The sequence below is a fragment of the Biomphalaria glabrata genome, chromosome 14, assembly GCF_947242115.1.
Source record: "Biomphalaria glabrata chromosome 14, xgBioGlab47.1, whole genome shotgun sequence".
Taxonomy (NCBI): Eukaryota; Metazoa; Mollusca; class Gastropoda; family Planorbidae; genus Biomphalaria; species Biomphalaria glabrata.
The window spans coordinates 23,558,495-23,580,471 of record NC_074724.1 but is presented as its reverse complement, the minus strand read 5'-3'; the positions used below and the strand labels follow the sequence as shown (position 1 = coordinate 23,580,471).

Here is a 21,977-nt window from a genome sequence, read left to right as displayed (position 1 = left end):
GATTCATCCATTAACTTTGATTACGACGATAAGTAATCAGTTACAGTAAAATGAGGAATGAGCATATTATATACTAAAGGATAAGATGAAAATAAAATATTAGGGATATGGGTACAGTAATAAGGGTTTGATATAGTTAATCAAAATTACATTCATCCAAGGAACTATAAGTTCACAAGGGTGGGAGACATAATAACATGTATGAGGGATATACAACAGAAATGTGAAATAACAAATTTCACATGGGCTCTGTAAGTTTAGAGCACTGCGATCTAAGTTCTTAGACAGTACTTAGATTCACTAAAGGGTATTGTTTACATCAATCACTAAAATACAGGAATGGATGAAACATAACAAATTAAATGTAATAACTATAGTTTCAAATGTAGACAACCATAGCGGCATTAGTAATACTATATGAAGATATAGTATCGACATAAAATAGTACAAGATACATACATAATAAAGTCATAATGTAATGACGGGGAACGTAGTTGTGTACTAATGTGTACTCACACATTCCTATAAGATAAAATGAGTATAGTAAAATGTTTACACTTACCCGTTTGTCCCTAATGAAACCTCACAACTAAACTTCCTAACAGAGGAGACTGTATGAATCCTAGCGGGCCTATCTTGGAATGCTTTGGTCTCTCTCTATATATATAGTTGGGACTTTTCATTTAACGGGTGGGGAAGATATCTAGCTGATTTTCTCACATGTATCGATGTACCGGAGATGTCAGGCGTCAGATCAGATTTATGGTCAATATTCGTTGCCTGCCGTGAGAGTAAAGTCTTAAGCGAATATGTATCTGTCCAGCCCGAGTGCAATGCTATTCTTAGAGCGATGTGTATCCTGCGGGGGGGGGGGGGATAGGTGTGAAAAGTTATTAGGCCGCAGCGTGAAGGGACTATTGTGTGCGGTCACCTGCACAGCGGTCAAAATTAAAAGTTAGCCCTAGAGAGGCTAGTTAATGTTTTACGTGGAGATTCGTCCCGTGAGAAACGTGCGAGGGGGGATAAATCCTACAAGAAATTAGCTGTGGGTGGACAGGAAAATAATTGTTTTAAGTTAAAAATAAAGTTTCTCACGGTTTATCTTTAAACATTTAAAAAGCGATCACAGATACACCCTTCTCCTCCTCCCACCGCCCCTCCCCTCCCCCCGTTTCATTTTTCCAACTGGTCCAGACAAGTGATATCATCAAAGCATGACAAAGCGCTAAACAACAGCGATGGTAAAAAATATTGCTAATCGCATAGATTCATTGTTGTTTATCTACATCATTTAAAATTTAATTACAGGACTGATCCTAAGTTCCAAACTAATTTTATACAATTAAACTTAATAGAAGCTTCGTTTTTTTTAAGTACTATTTATTTTTTCTTGTTATTGCGCTTACATGCGCTTGTGAACTGACCTGACATAGTTCTGTTGGGTTTTCCTTTTATATAAAGACCTGGCAGATAAATGTCATGAGAACCAATTGTCTGCTCGCTAAATTTAGACTGAAGATAAGAGCTTGTGAAGATTGTGGAGCTCAGTTCCAAGGTCAGTCAATATCAATAAAAACGCAGATCTATTCTGACCAATACAAATTTAACTATTAACATTTACAAATATTCCGTAGGACCTGTCCAGTCTTCAATATGATCGTAACACTTCTTTTTGTCGTGCTGTTACCTCTAGCCTTAGCAGCAGAAGATCCCACCACGGTTTGCTCCCCTGATCAAGTGTCGTTCTATGGTTACAACATTCAGACAGATGTGAGTAGTTGTACTTCTATCTCTGCGGGTTTCGTTTTTATTGTAGGATTATCTCCACACGTCATTGGACGTTATGTATAATTTTGTCAGCATGCGTGATTGGGAAGCATTCCGAACGAACAAGCTTTTTACAAAGCTCCTTTTGTCTGGGTGGAATCTTGTTCACGTTATTTCTCACATTCCCACTTTCGGATCAGTTTGAAACTTTGTACAATTATTTATAGTCGACGGCAACAAAGGAAACAATAGAAAGAATATGTAATTAGTTCATAACTAATAAGTTGGAATTAATTAATTTTTATATGTAGAAATATAATAAGCTGAGGGGACATGTCCCTTATGTTAAGAATCAGGTTGTTCGCTAAAAATTTTAAACTGTACACTTTTATCTTATATAATACAGACGTTACTTCAAAAAAGAAGATGATTACGGCCTACGCGTCATGCATTTAGTCATGCATATTAACCAATGACTTAAATTCTGCCAAGTCACTGGTTTTCCTGGCTAGCTCAGGCAACCCATTCCATGCTCTAATAGCACTAGGGAAGAAGGAGTATTTGTACAAATTTGTCCTAGCATATGGGACGAGGAATGTGCCTTTATCTTTGTGTCTTTCAGAGTATTTTATTAAATTTTGTTTTTGTATTTGAAGATTATGGTTCAGTGTTTTATGTATGATTTCTACTTTACTTTTGAGCCTTCTGTCCTGAAGGCTTTCTAAATTTAGTAATTTTACTAAAGGTGTTACTCTAGTCAAATGTGAATATTCGTTTGTTATGAATCTCACTGCTCTATTTTGTGTCTGTTCCAGTTTCTTAATGTTTTCTTGAGTTGAGGGGTCCCAAAAGGAGGATGCATATTCTATTATTGGCCTAACCAAGGTTAAATAACATTTTAGTTTTATGTTCTTATTTGATTTATAGAAATTTCTTTTAATAAATCCTAATGCTTTGTTTGATTTTTTTGTAGTTTCATCAATATGTGGATTCCATGACAGTTTTTCATTTATTATAACACCTAGGTATTTTGCGTTTTTAGTCTGTGTTACTGGTTTGCCATGAATAAGATAAGTGGAATTAATTTGTTTTAGTTTTTTTGTTACTCTTAACAACTGACATTTTTCTGGGTGGAAAGACATGCTCCAATTTGATTCCCATTTCTGTAATTCATCTAATTCTTTTTGTAAAATATCTGTGTCTTGTGTTGTTTTTATTGTTCTATATATTATGCAATCGTCTGCAAATAATCTGACTTTTGTTCCTAAACTAATGCAATTTGGTAAATCATTTATGTAAATTAAAAATAGTAGTGGACCCAAGACTGTTCCTTGAGGTACACCTGAGTTTACTGTTATCGGTGTTTATTTAGAGTCATTTATTATTACAGTTTGTTCTCTCCCTATCAGAAAATCTTTAATCCACTGATGCAGTGGACCATTAATGCCGAAATATTTTAATTTTTTAAGCAAACTATGGTGGTGAACTTTGTCAAAAGCCTTAGAAAAATCTAGTAAGATAGCATCTATTTGTTCACTATTATCTAAACCTTTTGAAAAATTATCAATTAATCCTATTAGTTGTGTTTCACATGATCTATATTTCCTAAAGCCATGTTGGTATGATGTGAGGACATTATGTTTGTCTAAGTGGTTTATGATGTTGCTACATATTATGTGTTCTAGGATTTTACATGTGATGCTGGTAAGTGATACTGGTCTGTAGTTTCCTGGGTCAGATTTTTCTCCTTTTTTAAATAGGGGGGTGACATTAGCTTCTTTCCAGTCCTTTGGTACTCTGCCCTGGTTAAGTGAAGCCTGAAAGAGTATTTTGAACACTGGGGCTAGCTCATTGCTTAGTCCATTGAGTAATCTAGCTGGAATACCATCAGGTCCAGACGCTTTATTTGGTTTGGTGTTGGCTAATAGTTTTTGAATTCCATTTTCTTGTACTACTATATCTTCTATGTTGTCTACTTGGTTCAAATTCAGTAATATGTCTTTGTCTCCTGGGGCTGAGAATGCTTTTTAGACTAGAAAATCTGCTATTTGTGCAAGCACTTGATCAGCTCAGTGACTAACGAGTCAGCCTTCCATCGTGGAGGCTCTAGACCTCGAATTCAGACTCAAGCAACCATTTTTGTAAAATAGCTTTCGAAAAAAGCAGCAGGAAACCTTCCTTTCACTGATCAACATGAAAGTTGACTGGACCATAGCGCACTGAGTGATGCCATGAGCAAGAAAGATGCGCCAAACAAAAACAGTTAATAAAATATTTTCAATCACACATATTTATTATTGTTAAATGTATTAAAAATTTATGACATGGTTGATTCAATATAATGGATAAAATCTCACTAAAAAATAAGCTATGTTTTTTTTGTAAGTATTTTTTATTTATATTTGACTTGTTTCTTCCATTGACCTTACTGTACGACCTTTTGTTTGCTCAGGTCACATCTTATGTTACTATAGACTACAAGCAGAACCTCATGGGCGTTGTTACAGGCAACTTAACTACAGTCAATGACATTGCCAACGTAAGTCATCATGTATCATTACGTATCATGCCGTATCGTGTATCTCTATGTCAGATCACGTGAACTAATTACGTACTCCTTACTAACGGTAACTTTACATCTAAACCAGATGTTGGCGCTACCTTAGAAAGTCCGTCTCTATGTTGTAAGCCAGTGTTTCCCAAACTGTGTTCCACGAGGCCTGGAATAGGTGTTCCACGAGGCCTGGAATAGGTGTTCCACGAGGCCTGGAATAGGTGTTCCACGAGGCCTGAATAGGTGTTCCACAAGGCCTGAATAGATGTTCAGCGAGGCCTGGAATAGGTGTTCCGCGAGCCTTGGATTAGGTGTTCAGCGAGGCCTGGAATAGGTGTTCCACGAGGCCTGGAATAGGTGTTCCACGAGGCCTGGAATAGGTGTTCCACGAGGCCTGGAATAGGTGTTCCACGAGGCCTGGAATAGGTGTTCCACGAGGCCTGGAATAGGTGTTCCACGAACTACTGGAAATATCAACTAGTAGGTCACCACGTGAATTAATCTTTCTAAAAAAATAAACAAAGTGTTCCGCTAAATACTCAGAATGTGCGAAGTGTTCCGTTAAGGGAAGCAATGTTGTAAGCTTCTTAAATACTAATAATTTATGAAAGCAAAGATGGCGTATAATATGCACGTGGGTATATTCTACGTATTGAAACAATAATAATAATAATAATAAAGCCTGTCTTCGAGCCCGAAGATTAGAGGGGAATTCCGAGGAGTGTAATGTTTCACATGGCTACGAAGTTCTAGATGTGACCTACATACTTTGCCACAATCCATGCAATGCAATGTTGTCTAGCCTGTTCAATTTCTCATTTCCACGTCTGTCCTCGGCAGTGGATTTTCGTTTGGTCTGAAATGTGTATCCCGTCGAATTCGTAACATCCAGCTGTCACATTGGCGCCTACAGCTCTGGTCTTTTAAGCGTTTTTTTTTTAAATTATTGGGGGAAGGGGGAATTCTGTTACGCCGACCACGCCTCAGCTCACAAAAAAAAAAAAAGGAAAACAATTTCCTATGCATATGGTTGTCCCTCACACGGGACATGTGACCAGCGTAAGTAATATAAAATGACATTGGATGAAGAGTCAGTTAAAACTAGAATATATATTAAAAATAGAAGAATAACATTGTATTTTGGGTGAATAGGAATGTAGTTGAAAAATCAAAAGAACAAATCAGTTCTTGTGCCTGGCAAATTTTGTACTAGGCCAAATGAGTGTTTTGTTTGATCTCTATAAGATGAACTCTGTGCTCCATCGAGACAAAGTGTGGAGTGGATCTAAACAGAAACTAGCCGTTAGAGTTATGGTGAATGGTTAACGCTATATGTGGATTCTGTGTTCTACTATAGATTGTTTATTTTAAAAAAGGTCTTTGATCTTTGTAATGGAAATCAGACATATGTTAATATAATGGATGGCTGCCTGGTCTTGAAGTTTGCGTGCTGGACTGTCGTTCGGATTTATCGACGGTCGAGGGTTCAAACCCTGCCCGCTCCCATCCCCCGTCGTCCTGCGGGAGGTTTGGACTAGGAAGTAAACTATCTTCAACTCTGAAGGAACATTCGGAACATGTAAAACAAACAAACATTTTATAACGCTCTGCAAAACACACAAAAATCTTCGCAAGAACATTTGTATCGTAATTGTATTTTTGCTCATATTTTATTACTTTACATTATCTCATTTGATTGTGTGTGTGTGCAATAGTTTAATATAAATTTGTAAGCTATATAAAAAAAAACTATTTAATCTTCCTCAGGGTAAATCTTATGTAATTGATGACAAAGGTAGCTGCCAATCTTCAGATTTAACGCCTAAAAATCCCTATCCACAATGCCTGTCCGGTGAGTCATTAGTTAAATGTTTTACAGTAGTCAGAATAGAATTAACAGATTCCTTGTCATCATACAAAACAAAATGAATAAAGAACAGAACAAATTAAGCAACATACTGAATACTTTAATTAATAAATGCATTATTGAATCACACAATTTAGTCGAAGCAGGACGTTTTGGCGCCGCCGTTTTGGCACGAAGGTCGTTTTGGCGCCGCCGTTTTGGCGCTAGTGACGTTTTGGTGCGAAATACATTATGTACGTTTATTGTATTATTTCTTTAAAAAGAATTATTCATATCTATTGTGATGTGCTTGTTCATGCTGTCTTGAGGTCAACTCTAGATGACTTGAATTTCAATTAATTACTTGCAAGCGTTTGAGTTTTATTGTTCGGGTGTATTCAGTGTAGTTGATCAACAATACAAAATAAACAAGACGATCGATTTAACGAGTAAAGAGATGTGGTCAACACCGATGAACAGTTAATACTCTATTTATTATAATAAAAGGCCACAGTAAAAGTCTCTGTCAACTAAACACGTCTTTACCCTAGAGGATTCTATCGCTAACTCATTTTCCGGTCTCTAACACAAAATATCCCAAACGTCATTAGTCCCGTTCAATATACGTCTTCTATGGTCTAAACTATAAATAAAATGTCTAACACTATGTTTTGCATGAGTGTTTGTGTTAAGACATATTTTTTAACGTACAGAAAAAGAAATATTTGTCTCCGCTATTTTTGGCATTTAAGTTTAATATTTAATTATTGTTAAATCTCTAGCATTACACAACACTAGGCTGCCATCCATACCTCACAGTATACATGCATGAAATAGTCAAAATTATTAAGTTATTACGACTTTTCGTGGCACGGGGGGGGGGGGGGGGGTAGAATATATATTTTGTTTGTCTCGGTATAAAATAATGACAAAAATCTTATAAATTTTTAAACACATATTTAAGCGAAAAACATTTGTAGCTTTCGTACATTATATATGTTATTTGAGTAATTATTTTTATATCTGCTGCTAAAACCTTTTTTTTATGTGAGCTATAACAAGTCCATTAAACAATATCATTTACTACATGTAAATGTGTGTTTGTGTTTCACATCATTTTCTTTAATAAACATACAATATTATGGTAGAGTGAAATAAACATTGTTATAAAAGATACGTGCTTATTAAATTATCGTCAAATTATACTCGGCCAAAACGTCCCCTGCGCCAAAACGGCTCGCGCCAAAAAGGCGTCGCCAAAACGTCACGTACCGCAATTTAGTATAATTGTTAAGACAAACTAGTAATAGGAATCAAACAAACCAATTTTCTTAGACTGACTCACCTGCTGCAGGTCAATCTAAAGAAAAAACAAACATCCGGTTTATGTATACGCATACGAGTCATGTTTGCATGTCATAGCTGGATATTTTGGCATGGTGTCACTAGGTACATCCCCATTCTTTTGTCAGGGCCGGCCTTAGGCATTGACAAACTAAACTCTATGTCTACTAGTCTAGCTCTAAGTCTCTTTCAAATCTCAAACATATCAGAGCTTTTTGGCTCTATGTCTACTAGTCTAGCAAAGCGCTCTACCGCTCAGCCATTGCGCCTCCAGATCATACAGGTAGGTTTTTAATAAACTTGCGTTATTTTATTTTTTTTTCAGTTTAATTTTATATTTTCGGTTTGCATCGATTTTATATTTCATTTTGAGCCACCAAATTCATTTCGCCTAGGGCCTTCAATACCTAAGGCGGCCCTGCTTTTGTTGAGATATATGACAATTTTGTTATGCTTTTTACGCAAAATCTTTTTTTTTTTTTTTTTTTTTTGATATCTGAAAAAAAAGAAACATTCCTATGTAGCATGTTTCTTTCTACAAAAGCCATCACTAAGAAATAAGTGTGTTTATTTGTTGTGTTTTTCAGCTAATGCTGTCTCGTTTGGTAACATTTATGTTGGGTTTGGGACCAATCAGCTGAATGCTACACTCTGGCAGTTTCCTTATAGTATTGGAGCTGTCAATGGAGTTGTCAAGGCCGCCTTCCCGAACGAACCAAACTCAATAACTTTCCCTTTCTTGTCCAGATTTGTGGATGGTAAGTCCAGACTGATTAAGAAACAAAAATGACTTTAAAATGGATGAAATAAAGTTGTACACTAAGTCTTTAGAAGTCTTTAGAAACACAGTTTCACAAGCATTCATCCCATGGAAAAAAAAATGTTGACACTCTTATAAGGCACAACGAACAAAGGCTTACAAGTAGATACAGCAAACAGACAAATGTCTACACATAAAAACGGTATGTTAAAAAACAATTTACACATAGAAACGGCACATCAAAACTAATGTTTACACTGTGATGTTGCTAGTTCAGGCTGTCTTGAAGTCAACCAATTACTCTGCAATCGTTTGGGTGTAATTGTTCGGGTGTATTACGTGCAGTTGAACGACAACACAAACAAGAACTGGCACATCGATTGTAACAAGTGAAGAGATGTAGTCAAACGATGATGAACAAGTTTACATAGATTTATTCTGATAAAAGGCCACAGTATAAGTCTCTGTCACTAAACACGTCGTTACCCTGGAATATTCTATCGCTAACTGATTTTCCGGTCTCTAACCCAACATATCCCAAACGTCACTAGTCCCGTTCAATATGCGTCTTCTATGGTGCGTCGCTAAATAACTAACCTATATAAATAAGGTGTCTAACAGATTCCTCCCCCCCTTGAAAAAAAAATATGTCAATATTTTTCCACTACTGTCAAGTCTTACAAGGGCATTTTCAATTTAAGGGGAAGACAACAAACATAAAATCTTGACATCTTCATCTTGACATCTTCATCCTAACTTGACAGTTCCTCATATTCAATGTCAATGTTCATAACATTCCAGAATCATCTTCATTAGTACACAGTTCATCATGGAGGAAAATGTGGCATCTTATGGGCACGTCATACATTACAAATGTTCTTCACTGGCAGTAATCTGATAAAATACAATATTTCAAAAAAACAATTATAGACTTTATTTACACATTCAATAAATTTTTTTTCTTACCACCCTTTTATACGCTTTTGTCCATTTTTCTTTTATACTCACCCTTTTCCATAGAACTAACTTTCGTCAATGATATATGAAATGATTCACACAAAAAAAAATATCCATACTTACTTTTAAATGCTTAACATCAAATTTACTTATCTCCCTTTTTCATAACATATAAATGGTGTCAATATATTAATATATATTACATACTCAATATAATCATAGTTTATTTACAAAATTATTTCACTTCAATGTCATTCTAGACAATAGATCAGCTACAATATTCACAGATCCACTAATAGCTTTCACTTCAAATTTATACTCCTGTAGTGCTAAGAACCATCTATAAACACGACTGTTTTTCATGCTCTTTTGTTGTATATACTGAATAGGTTTATGATCAGTTAATAATATGAATTTCCTTCCTATTAAATAGCTCTCTAGCTTAGTAATTACCCATATTACAGCTAAGGCTTCTCTTTCAATGACACTATATTTTTTCTCTGCCTCTGACAATTTTCTGCTTACATATAATATAGGATGTAAGTTATCATAGTTCTGCATTAAACAACCACCAATAGCATTACCAGATGCATCAGTTGTGACATAAAATATTTTGTCTTTATCAGGTAGTCTTAATATTAATTCATGACTAAAAACATCTTTAATTCTGTCAATAGCTTTCACACATTCCTCATTACAAACTACTTTTTGAGGTTTTCCTTTTTTAAGTAAGTCATTTAATGGATTCACTATTTCTGCTAAGTTCTTTATAAACTTTCTGTAATAATTTACTATTCCCAATATACTTTTAATTTGTCTTTTTGTTGTAGGTATTTCAATATTAAGTACTTTCTTTATGTTATCTTCAATAGGGCTAATCATGTTGTTATTTACTTTATGTCCTAAGAAAATTATTTCCTCCAATCCTATTTCTACTTTTTCTGCTTGAATTGTAAGTCCACTTTCTTTTATTATTTTGAACACTTCTTTTACATCTACCAAATGTTCCTCCCAACTATTATTAAAAATACATATGTCATCCAAATAGCAAATAACATTTTCTTTGTTTCCAATTATCATGTTCATCATTCTATTAAATGTGGCAGGTGCATTTACTAATCCAAAACTCATATAATTCCATTGAAAAATACCATATGGTGTTACAAATGCTGTGTAAGGTTTTGCATTTTCTGTTAAAGGTATTTGCCAATAACCTTTAGTTAAATCCAATTTAGTGAAAAATTTTGCTCCATTTAATTTATGTAAAATATCCTCTATATTTGGCATTGGATATGGGTCAAATTCTGTGATGTTGTTAAGTTTCCTATAATCAATACATAACCTTATATCTCCATTCTTCTTTTTGGCTATCACAATTGGTGAAGCATAAGGAGATGTTGATGGCTCAATTATACCTGATTCTAGTAAATTGTCTATTTCTTTCTTTACTTTGTCTTGTAAATGTAGCGGTATTCTATATGGTTTAAGCTTGATAGGTTTTGAGTCTGTTACTTTAATGTCATGTTTAATAATATTAGTTTTTCCTGGTATACTGGAAAAAATTTCTTTGTATTCCTGTATTATTTTAGTTATATCTTTTGACTTTTCCTTATTTAAATTATTAAGATTAATCTTTTGCCAAGTTTGATTCTCTTTTGTTTCTATTACAGGTATTTCCTTAATATCATTTTCATTATGATTTTCATTTGTTATTATCATCAAACATTCTTCTCTTTCTGAAAATGTATTTTCTATTTCCTCCTGAATGTTTTGTATCAACTCATCTTCTCTATCATGATACAGTTTCAAATTATTTATGTGATATGTTTTAATTTTCCCATTTATTTCAATTTGATAATTCACATCACTAATTTGCTTTATCACCTTAAATGGACCTTTCCATTGTTTACCAATTTTATTTTTCAGGTCATTTATCAATATTAATACATTGTTTCCTACTTCTAGTGTTTTCAATTGTCTTTTCTTATTTAGATTCTCATGAGCACTTTGTTTGTACTTCTTATTGTTGTTATATGCTTGAGTCCATATTTCTTTCAATTCTGTTGTGATTGTTGTTTCACTGTCATTGTTTAATTTATTCTCATTGCTTATTATATTTTCTTTAAAAACATCTAATTCATCTCTAGGTTTTCTTCCATGTATTATTTCATATGGTGAAAATTGTGTTGCTTCATGGATGTTGTTTCTATGAGCAAATAGTACATAGTTAATGTAATGATCCCACTTGTTCTGATTATTCTGAATTATTTTTGCTAGTGATCTTTTTAATGAACCACCATATCGTTCACATAAACCATTACTCTCTGGGTGGTAAACCGAAGAGTATATGTGTTGTATATTGTATTGTTTAGTCCATTTCTTAAATTGTTCTGACTTAAACTGAGATCCCTGATCACTCAATATAATTTTAGGTATACCATGTCTTGTAATTACTTTTTGAGTTATGGCATTAATGATATTTTCTGCACTTGTATTTGATAATGGGATTGCCTCTGGGTATCTACTAAACATGTCTATTACTGTTAGAATGTATTTGTTATTATTTTCAGTTTGAATTAAAGGTCCTATTAAATCAATAGATACTTTCTGAAATGGTTCTGTAGGTTCATCCATTTCTTGAATAGGTGCTTTATTCACTAGGCTTTTGTTAGATCTCTTTTGACATATGTCACATGAGTTTATGTATTTGTTGATTGTTGCTTTCATTTTGGGCCAAAATACTTGTTTTGACAAATTCCTATAACATTTCTTTACTCCCCTATGTGCTGCTAAATTATTATCATGTGTCATGATTAAAACATCTTTCCAATATTTCTGTGGTAAGACAAGTTGTTTTATTTTCTTGTTATCATTACTTGTTTGTCTAAATAATATTTTATTCTCTATACAAAATTTCTCCATTGGATTATTATTGTTTTTATCTGATATTCTTGAATAAATTTTCCCAATAATATTGTCATTCATTTATTCTAATGCAAATTTGGGTATTGTTTCTTTTTCACTTTGAGATATTTGTGTTTCAAGACTATTTTGTGTTTCATTTTCTATCTCTCTTTCCTTAACATCTGTATTTTCTATTTGTATAACATTACTGGTTTCCTTTTCTTTATCATTACTTATTACATTTATTGTGTTTTCCTGTTTCTCATCTTGTTTATCCATTGATCTTGTTATTACCATACTTGTTATATTTTGTGTTTCTATGTTTTCATGATTTTGTCTTATGTTTTTGTATTTGTTTTGCCAGTCTTCTAATTCTTTTCTTGAACATTCTTTAACTCCTTTTATGTTTCCTACTAACATATCATATCTCATTTCTGGTATTGCAATGCCATCACAATAACCAGTGAAAAATGGAGTTTCAATGTATACCCTTATAGCTTTAAATTCCCTTACGGTGCCATCTGCTAATTCTACTTTCCTAGTAAACCCTTTATACCAATGAGGTTTGACAAATTTAGTTTTTACTGCCAAGGTGTTACAACCTGAATCCCTGATTAATTCCACCGGAATTCTATCTACAAACCCTGGGTACACTGCAAAATTGTTCCTATTTCCTTCCATGAAATATACCCTATCTGTACCTTTATTTTTGTATTCCCTACTGTAACTCCTATTTCTATAATTTCCCCTGTCATTCCTATCTCTACTCCTATATCTACTGTTATTTTGTTCATTGTATCTATTTCTACTTCCAGACCTACTATTCCCTCTTCTACAGTTAGCTGCTATATGACCTTTTCCTTGACATTTAAAACAGGTTATTTCACTATATTTTCTATTTCCACTACTTGATCTGTTTCTATTTCTACTTCTATCAACATTTTCTTTGGTGTATCCTATTAAATCTACTTTGCTCTTATCCCTATCGGAAAATGGTTTATTTGGATAGGCATTTTTATATACTCTCATTATCTCTGTTATTTCATCTATAGTTTTTGGATTTCTTTCTCTAATAAAAGATTGTAATTGAGGATCACATTTATTTACAAAGTTGTCCACTAGAATAAAATTTTTTAATCCTTCATAAGAGTTATTCACTTTTTCTAATTTTACCCACTTATTGAAAAAATCCTTTTCCATATTAATGGTAGTTTGGGGTTCTATTTCTAATGATGGTATATTGTCAAAGTATTTCTTTCTAAAAGTTGTAGCATTATGACCATAGGCATTCAATAACTCTTTTTTTAAAACCTGATAGCTATCATCAATATGATGGTCATGATTTTGGCATATTGTTAGAGCTTGACCATGAACAAAGTCTATCAGTATTTCAGACCATTCTTCTTCAGGCATATTAAATGTAGACATTTTTGCCTCATATCTTTTCAAAAAATCACCAATGTCATCCTTCTGTTCATCAAAACTTTGTATTTTTCTCTTTAGCCATGTCTGTGAATTATGGTTGTCTCTTTGTGTGGTAGAATTATTTGAGTTATTTGTGTTATTTCCTTGTTCAGTTTGAGCTCTGGCTTGTGCTGCATCCAATCTCATTTTCTCCATTTTCGCTTCATGCTCTCTAATTTTTTCTCTCTCTTTGTCTTGCCTATCTTGGTCCTCTTTTTGTTTCTCATATTCTTCCTTTCTGATCCTTTCTTGTCTCTGACGTTCTTCTTGTCTTTCTATCTCTTGTCTTTGACGTTCTTCTTGTCTTTCTATCTCTTGTCTTTGACGTTCCGTTTCTTCCTTCACAACTTGCTGTACATAAGCTGCTAAGTCCTTTCCTTTTAACTCCATGGCCTTTCCATCCTGCATAGCTGTTTCCTTAACCTCCTTAAGGTCCACATATGATGATGTAGCCATTGTGTTTTATATTTATTTTTACTTAGCCTATATTAGTTATGGCTATACTTTAAATTTATTTTATATTTAGGTTTTTACACACTTTTATACCAGTTTTAAGTGTTATGTCTCTATAGATTTAGTAAATAAGTAAATCTAGTCTGAGTTATATTCAGATCTGTATATTAGATCCAGTATCACACAAATTTAAATCTAGTATATTATAGTATGTATAATATTACCATTTAGATCTAGTTATCAAGAGCACTATAACTTTTAGATCTAGTATGAATAACTATGATCACTTTTAAAACCTGGTATGACTGAAGTCACAGTGAAGTGTTTAGAGTAAATTCAAAGACTGTCTAGAGTCTAGATCTAGAGTAGATTATGGTTCTATTTAACCATACGAAACAAATATGTGTATACAATGTCAAATATATCTTCAACAAGATATATATATCTAGAATGTACTACCTTCATTCATTTTTCAATTAATAATATTTCAAATTAGAGTCTAGATGATTTAATTGTACCAAAGAGATGTACAAAATTTGTAGATCTATATTTAGCCAGACGACAGTGTTTGACTACATAGCCAGTTTCGGCATTATTCTCATGGCAAAATCATATTTGATTTTAACCGCTCAAACTAAAATTATTTTAGTCTGATTCACAATGAAAGAATCCTACCCGCACTTTCTATCATTAAGTGAAAAAAAAATACAGATCTAATTAAATTAATAAAAATAAATAATTTAAAATAATATAAACAAATGAAATAATTAAATGAGGCTATCGCTATGGGTTGGGATATGACAATATGGCACACAATGATAACGTCACGAAGTAACTAGGCAACAACGGATATGACGTTTACACAAACAAAACAAATTACAATCCTAAACGTATAATATAGTTTTTCATCTAAATTATGTCTTTACCCCGAACGGGTTTAAGGCTTCAGCACCACCTGATTTTACTCAGGCTAACATACCAAATTTAGACAAAATCTATTTCTAAGGGCAATCTAAACATATACTAATAAGAAAAATGGCACTTAGCTTTTGATAAGAAAGATCCCTTTGTTCGGACTCCCGAATATGCTAGATCACAACAAATTCCACTGCCTCTCTTCCAGTTCTGACTCTGTTCTCCGGTGCTACCAGTATCCCACGTAATGCCACAGATGTCCTGATATGCCACAGCAAAATGTTCCAGTTTCTTTGACGACTGTTGATGACCGTATGTGTAGTTCCGACGACTTTGTGTACACAGTTACTGACGAATAGGTTAACGGTTCTTCTGGCGATGACTTGACTTGTGTAGACGACTACTGACAAATAACAGTCTCTTGACGGCAACTTGATCTGGACGACTGACGAATAACGAATTTCTTGACGATGACTTGATCTGGGCTGACGAATAACGGCTTTCTTGACGATGACTTGATCTGGGCTGACGAATAACGACTTTCTTGACGATGACTTGATCTGGGCTGACGAATAACGGTTCTCTAAAATAGTTCACTGCTTCTGCTGCTACTCTGGTAGTACGACGAAGTTTGCTGTTGTATTCTGCTTCACTAGACCAAACTGTCCAATGTAGACTAGGTGAGACCAAGGTCACCTCCGACGACGTTCCGTTATACGACTAACGGTTTTCAACGAAATTAAGTGGATGTAGCTGTTTCCACAACTTCACTGCTAACAAGTCTAGGTATGGTCTAGACCGACGAATACTAAATATATCAATGTTCAGTACTGATAAAGATTACTTCACTAACCTTCCAAAGGTTAAACACAGTGACCGTTATAAAAGTGGCAAGCAACCGGTTCAATGAGCAAACTGCTCCACAAGAATCTCTCCAAGGGTAAGACGACAGAGCGGTTTCGATTTAGTTAGCTACCAAACTTGTAGTACTCACAATACTTCTGACAGCGGGCAAACTGTCCTTCTCGAACTGGCGAGGTAAAACTTGATAATCGATGTGGCTCCTATGACGAAGAAAAAATATGTCCAACAGGTTCACTAACGATCTCTCACCCGTTATGAATGAACGGTTTCTCTGGTTGTAGGTCGATTCAGCATATGAAGATCAGGCGTTGATAATATACTGATTAAGTAGACCAGACGTTGCGATGATTACGGTCCTGACGAAGGTCACCCTGAGTTAACGGCTCGTTGAACGTGCGATCAAACAGGCGACGACTGCATGTAGATCTAGAACAAAGTCACTCTGCGATGATGCTGTGTTCAGCCGTACTCCGATGAAATCTCATATCTTCAAGTGCACGACCCTCACCTGAGTAAACGTTCTGCTTCGAGGTCCGGTTCGATGTTCGGCTTCATCAGGGGTCCGGCTTCGAGGTTCGGGGTCGCCACTGTGATGTTGCTAGTTCAGGCTGTCTTGAAGTCAACCAATTACTCTGCAATCGTTTGGGTGTAATTGTTCGGGTGTATTACGTGCAGTTGAACGACAACACAAACAAGAACTGGCACATCGATTGTAACAAGTGAAGAGATGTAGTCAAACGATGATGAACAAGTTTACATAGATTTATTCTGATAAAAGGCCACAGTATAAGTCTCTGTCACTAAACACGTCGTTACCCTGGAATATTCTATCGCTAACTGATTTTCCGGTCTCTAACCCAACATATCCCAAACGTCACTAGTCCCGTTCAATATGCGTCTTCTATGGTGCGTCGCTAAATAACTAACCTATATAAATAAGGTGTCTAACAACACATAGAAACGGCACATTAAAACAAATGTTTACACATAGAAACGGCACATTTCGAAACCAATGTTTACACATAGAAACGGCACATTAAAACAAATGTTTACACATAGAAACGGCACATTTCGAAACCAATGTTTACACATTGATACACATGGAAATAAATCTGTGCTGACATCTATTCGAAGCCAAAGCAAAGAGAAGGCAGGCAGATATGAATGTTGACATAAACATGGACTTCACACTGAAATAGTCAACTTTGTTTTGAACTATCCACCACTATGAGTTTGAAACTTTTTGCTGTCTCTGTGGATCTCGAAGTTTTAGAAAAGGGCCAGACGTGCATTCTATTTTCTTGGCAAATGAATAATGAAATACAATTCAATAAGACCATCTAGTAACATTTATAAACAAGATTACAGCGCTTATATTTACTCGCTTTGTTTCATTCTTAGGTGTTTAGATTTATGCGATCAATGTTTAGATTTATGCGATCAATGTTTAGATTTATGCGATCAATGTTTAGATTTATGCGATCAATGTTTAGATTAATGCGATCAATGTTTAGATTTATGCGATCAATGTTTAGATTTATGCGATCAATGTTTTGACTTTTTCTACTCATCCAATCATCATCAAATTTGCATACGATCTCATGATCGATAACAACACTTGAATCAATAAAAAAAATCAAACAAATATTTAATAAATTAATTGTATTTTTTTTTCATATAGAATATATATATTTTCTGTATGGATTAAGCATTTTTTTAAAATAACTATAAAAAAAATAATTTTAGTTCAAAGATAAGATCAAAGACTGTATGCATACTAATCAATTATAAAGAAAACTTTGTAATGGATTTATAAAGTAACATTGCTTGAATAACAATGATCCATTTTCTTAATCCAAACATACATCAGTGGTTGAATGCAATTTATAAAATAAAATTGCTAAGATATGAAATGTCTTATATTTTTTTAAAAGTAAAATGCTTATATTAAAATAATAAAAGGCACTAAAAAGTAGAAGTATTAAAAACAAGAGTGTTGCTAGTGAACTTCACGTCTAACTCTTACCAAACACACACCCAACACTTTGGGTTTTTAGTGTTTTGATATACGCTTTGGGTTAGAAGAAATCATTAACATTTTTCTTTTTTGAAGTCAAATACATTGCGAGTCTCTGTTAGTCTTATTCAAAAGTGTATTATACCTTAATTCTATATCTAGATTTTAAAACTGGAACTTATTCTTACTTAAACTAATATACTTTTTTTAAAGAAAAATTGGTTTGAACATTAATTTGATTCTCATATTCGTTTCTGTTCTCTACAGTTGTTTTTAATTAAGTTTTAGAAAACTTTCACTTTCAACCAATTTTCTTTCCTGTCCATTCCAGACAAAGGTGTTCTATTGTCTGCTAGTTTCTATGTTGACGTCACCGCCAACATCACCCAGCCTGCCCTGTTAAAGATTCCGGATCCTTGTCCACCAAAAGTTATTGTTTAAAACGAAATCTGAAGTTGTAATATTTATTATTATATTTATCTACACATATTTTTATTCATCCACAAATATAACTAATTATTCTATGTATTTTTTTTTCAACATTAAAAGATTCAATTATTTGTTGTTGTTTTTTTTTATATCATTTGGTATTGATAAATTGTCAACAAAGTCATGGTGATATTATAATACATACCATTACATTTATTTACATTATTGAGGCTTTGTTGAGCTTACAAATCTAATAATGTAATACTTACATCTCAGACATCTCCCCTCTTGTCCATTCATCTAATATTGAATGTGAAAAAAAGCTTTGTGACTCTAACGCAAATGTCTATCTGTATTTTGTAGTACATCTGAATGTAGATCTAATGACACTCTAGATGTGGTGATATATGCATTATATATATTGAATAATTCATTAAAACAAATTTTAATTGTGGAAAAAAAAACAGGCACAAAGACTACTTCAGATATAAAAAAAGCTATATAGTTTAAATAATTCTACATTTATCATACTTTACAACTGACGTCTAAACATTTTTGTTTCCAACTATAAAAAAAATAAATTTCAATCAAAGTTTAGAACCAGAATATATGTGAACAATCTAGACATACCGAATATTAATCTTTCGTTTTCAATTATCATCTCTGAGCTATATTTAGATTACCTCGCAGAATTTACCACTCTTCCGAGTAACAACTTCTGTTGTGATTGGAAACAATTGTTGTCTAGATCGTGAAACGCTTTAAATGTTGAGTTTTTAAGGACAACTTTAAACTGTTATAATGTTTTTTTACTTGTTTATTATTGTTTTTATTAGTTGTTATAGCGTTAATGAAATTGTTTTTCTCAAGTAGGCCTATTATTCGTAAAGTAATAATTTATATTTCTTTTCAAAAATTGTTTTAAATATTGTAGGATGTCCGAAAACCTGTAGGTAGCCATTGGCTTGGATTTGAATACGACTCGATAACTCTTGAATTACTTCAATTGCGATGATAAGTTGGTGATATTGTTTAAACACTTCTTGCAGGCAATGTGCACACAGTTCATTGCTAGTTTGTCTTGCTTTGTCAGATCATAAAGATTTTTTTCAATTTTCTGAAAGTTTTGACAAACGGACAACACAACATCAAGAGACAGAGAAACAGAATTCTTCAATTGAATGGTAGAGTTATGTGGAGAGTTGGACATTTTCTTTGTCTTTTTTTAACGAAACCAAATAAAACATTAACCAATGTTAGTAAAGAATATTTTAACTTTAAATGATTTCTAACACATGAAAACAAAGTAAATTTTAAAGAAATATTTTTTTTAAATGACAGTACCTCCTTCCTACAACTTATTGAGTTCTTTTGTTTTTATAAACTAATGAATGTTAGATTTTTTTAAAAAATAGAAACTTATTTACCCCGCCCCTTGCCTCCCTCACAGGAAACACTCCTGGTGAAATGAATGTGTAAATCTACTCAACTTTAGAACATTCTCTAATGGTAGGCCTTTAGGATGTTCCTGAACAGTAGTTTATTAAACTCTTTCATAGATTGGGTCAACATACGGAAATACCCGAAGACGTAGAGTCTGTTCAGGAGAAAGGTTTTCTAAATCTGTAGCCAAATTTAATATTTTTTTGCTTCTAAAAAGAATGTGTATATTTAATAATATTTAAAACGAATGTTTCGTAAGTGTAAACCACAGACCTTTATATATTACTAAACATATGTTACCCGCGACCCGCGGGTCTTTATTTGCGCATTACTGTCGATATAGTCACTGAGAGTGTTTTGTAAACAATTAAACATTACTAATAATGTAATAAGTAAAGCGAATGTGTCAATGTAAAAATAGTGTTAATGAAGCTATCAAATAAAAAAAGCTAATAGGCTTAAATCCATTTTTTCAAATTAAAACATTTGCTTGTAGGCCTAAATATATTTGATTAAAATTTGAGATGAATAGACTTAATTTTGTATGTTCTTGTGTTAAAGTATAAAGTAGATCTTGAGGTAGACATAGATCTAAATTTACACTAATCTAGAGTTAAAAATTGGCTTTTATAGAGTTCATTCTGTGTTGCGCATGCGTGTCCTTTTTTCATGAATGAATATAGGCCTATCTCAACACGGCTACGCAACTTTAGCGAACAGCGAACGAATGTATTAAAAATGCTTTAGAAAAACAAATTTGAATGTTAAATTTATTAAAATATAAAATGAATGGACAATAATTAGTATGTTTATGCGTTAAAGCACAAAACTATCTTTGCGAAAAGAAGTTTTATCATCTTAGAGATCAATAAGAGTTTTAGACCTAGACCTAGGAATAGACTCAGTAGAGAGATGTGTTAATGTGTAACCAATTGGTAATGTCTAATGAAAGAATGTTCGCCAGGAAATCTGTAGTCACAGATATCAGGAACTAATTTATGTAAAAATGCTTTTGAAACACAAAATTGAAGGTTAATTTTATTATATAATGAAATCAATGGATCTTCTTTTGTATTTTCATGTGACAAAGTAAAAAACAATGTGCTCAAAGTGTATTTCTTAAAATTAGATCTAGGTCTAAATCCTTTCGATCTTTTCTCATGTCAACATTGTTAACCATGGCCTAGATCCATAAAATACTATAGCTGTAATAGAGTCGGACAACTTTTGTTTTTTTTGAGGGTCTTAAGTTTGTTTTAGGGCTACAATACATACACTACGGTCTAAGTTAGTACCCAAGGAACATTCCTGCCTAGTTTTATCAAGATTGGTCAAGCGGTTTTGATGTCTATAAGTAACATACATACATACATACATACATACATACATACATACATACATTCATACATACATACATACATACATACATACATACATACATACATACATACATACATACATTCATACATATATACATACACCTCACATTCTACTTTATAATATAGATACCCATAGACATAAATAAATATAGACTGGCCGAAGGAAGTAACTTCATGTAACTTGAAAACATGTATATCTATTGTATTCGGATTTCCGAATTATGAAAAATAGCATGATCTTCATTCTTAGAGAATAAACAAAACTACTCTGCCTCCTTATTTACAATATATTTATGTGTGTGGCTGAAATAGATATGAATACTTAACTTTTATACTGCTCATAAATGCTATATAATAAAGTAGACAAAATTGCAAGTCACAAATTTTCGTTTCATAAAACTCTTTAATCGGCCAGTCTATATTTATTTATGTCTATGATTATATCTAGACAGGAAAATGGAAACAAATTCTTATTCACTCAGTGATGCCCAACCTAATTCAATCTTCGGGCCATTTTACTTTCCAACACTAGTGTCGCGGGCCACATGATGGAAAAAATACACAAACTGAATGAAATTGACCTCTAAACTATTTTATTTCAAACCCGAGGATCTAGTACTGACATTGAAGTATTGGGAGAGTTGAATTTTCTCTTTACACTTCAAAAAATGGCGTAAGTTCTGTTTATATTTTGTTATTCTTGTTTTAAAAAAAAAACAGTCACACTTTCTTTATAAAGACAAACATGTTGGCTAGCAATGGTATCATGTTCTACAAAAAAAAAAGTAAAGATCCGTTCACTTTTTATAGTAGTTTCAATAGTCCTATTTCATGAAGGCACAAATGTTAAATGCCTTGGTAGTAATCCATTACAAAATAGT

At 33.3% G+C, this 21,977-nt stretch overlaps 1 protein-coding gene and 1 long non-coding RNA gene across 2 annotated transcripts; one reads left to right on the top strand and one right to left on the bottom strand.

Annotated features, from left to right (window-relative positions):
• Window positions 1-1,576: 1,576 nt before the first annotated feature.
• LOC106075324 (uncharacterized) lies at window positions 1,577-18,405 on the top strand. Its single transcript, XM_056010483.1, has 5 exons — window positions 1,577-1,770; window positions 4,220-4,306; window positions 6,089-6,173; window positions 8,099-8,269; window positions 18,177-18,405. Exons 1-5 carry the CDS (start codon window positions 1,654-1,656, stop codon window positions 18,284-18,286), a joined length of 570 nt encoding a protein of 189 aa, XP_055866458.1. The 5' UTR covers window positions 1,577-1,653; the 3' UTR covers window positions 18,287-18,405.
• On the bottom strand, window positions 8,688-16,783 carry LOC129922838 (uncharacterized). The gene is made up of 2 exons (XR_008774754.1): window positions 14,509-16,783; window positions 8,688-9,165 (listed from the first exon to the last, which is right to left on the bottom strand). It is a non-coding gene; the product is annotated as an uncharacterized LOC129922838 (long non-coding RNA).
• Window positions 18,406-21,977: the final 3,572 nt, after the last annotated feature.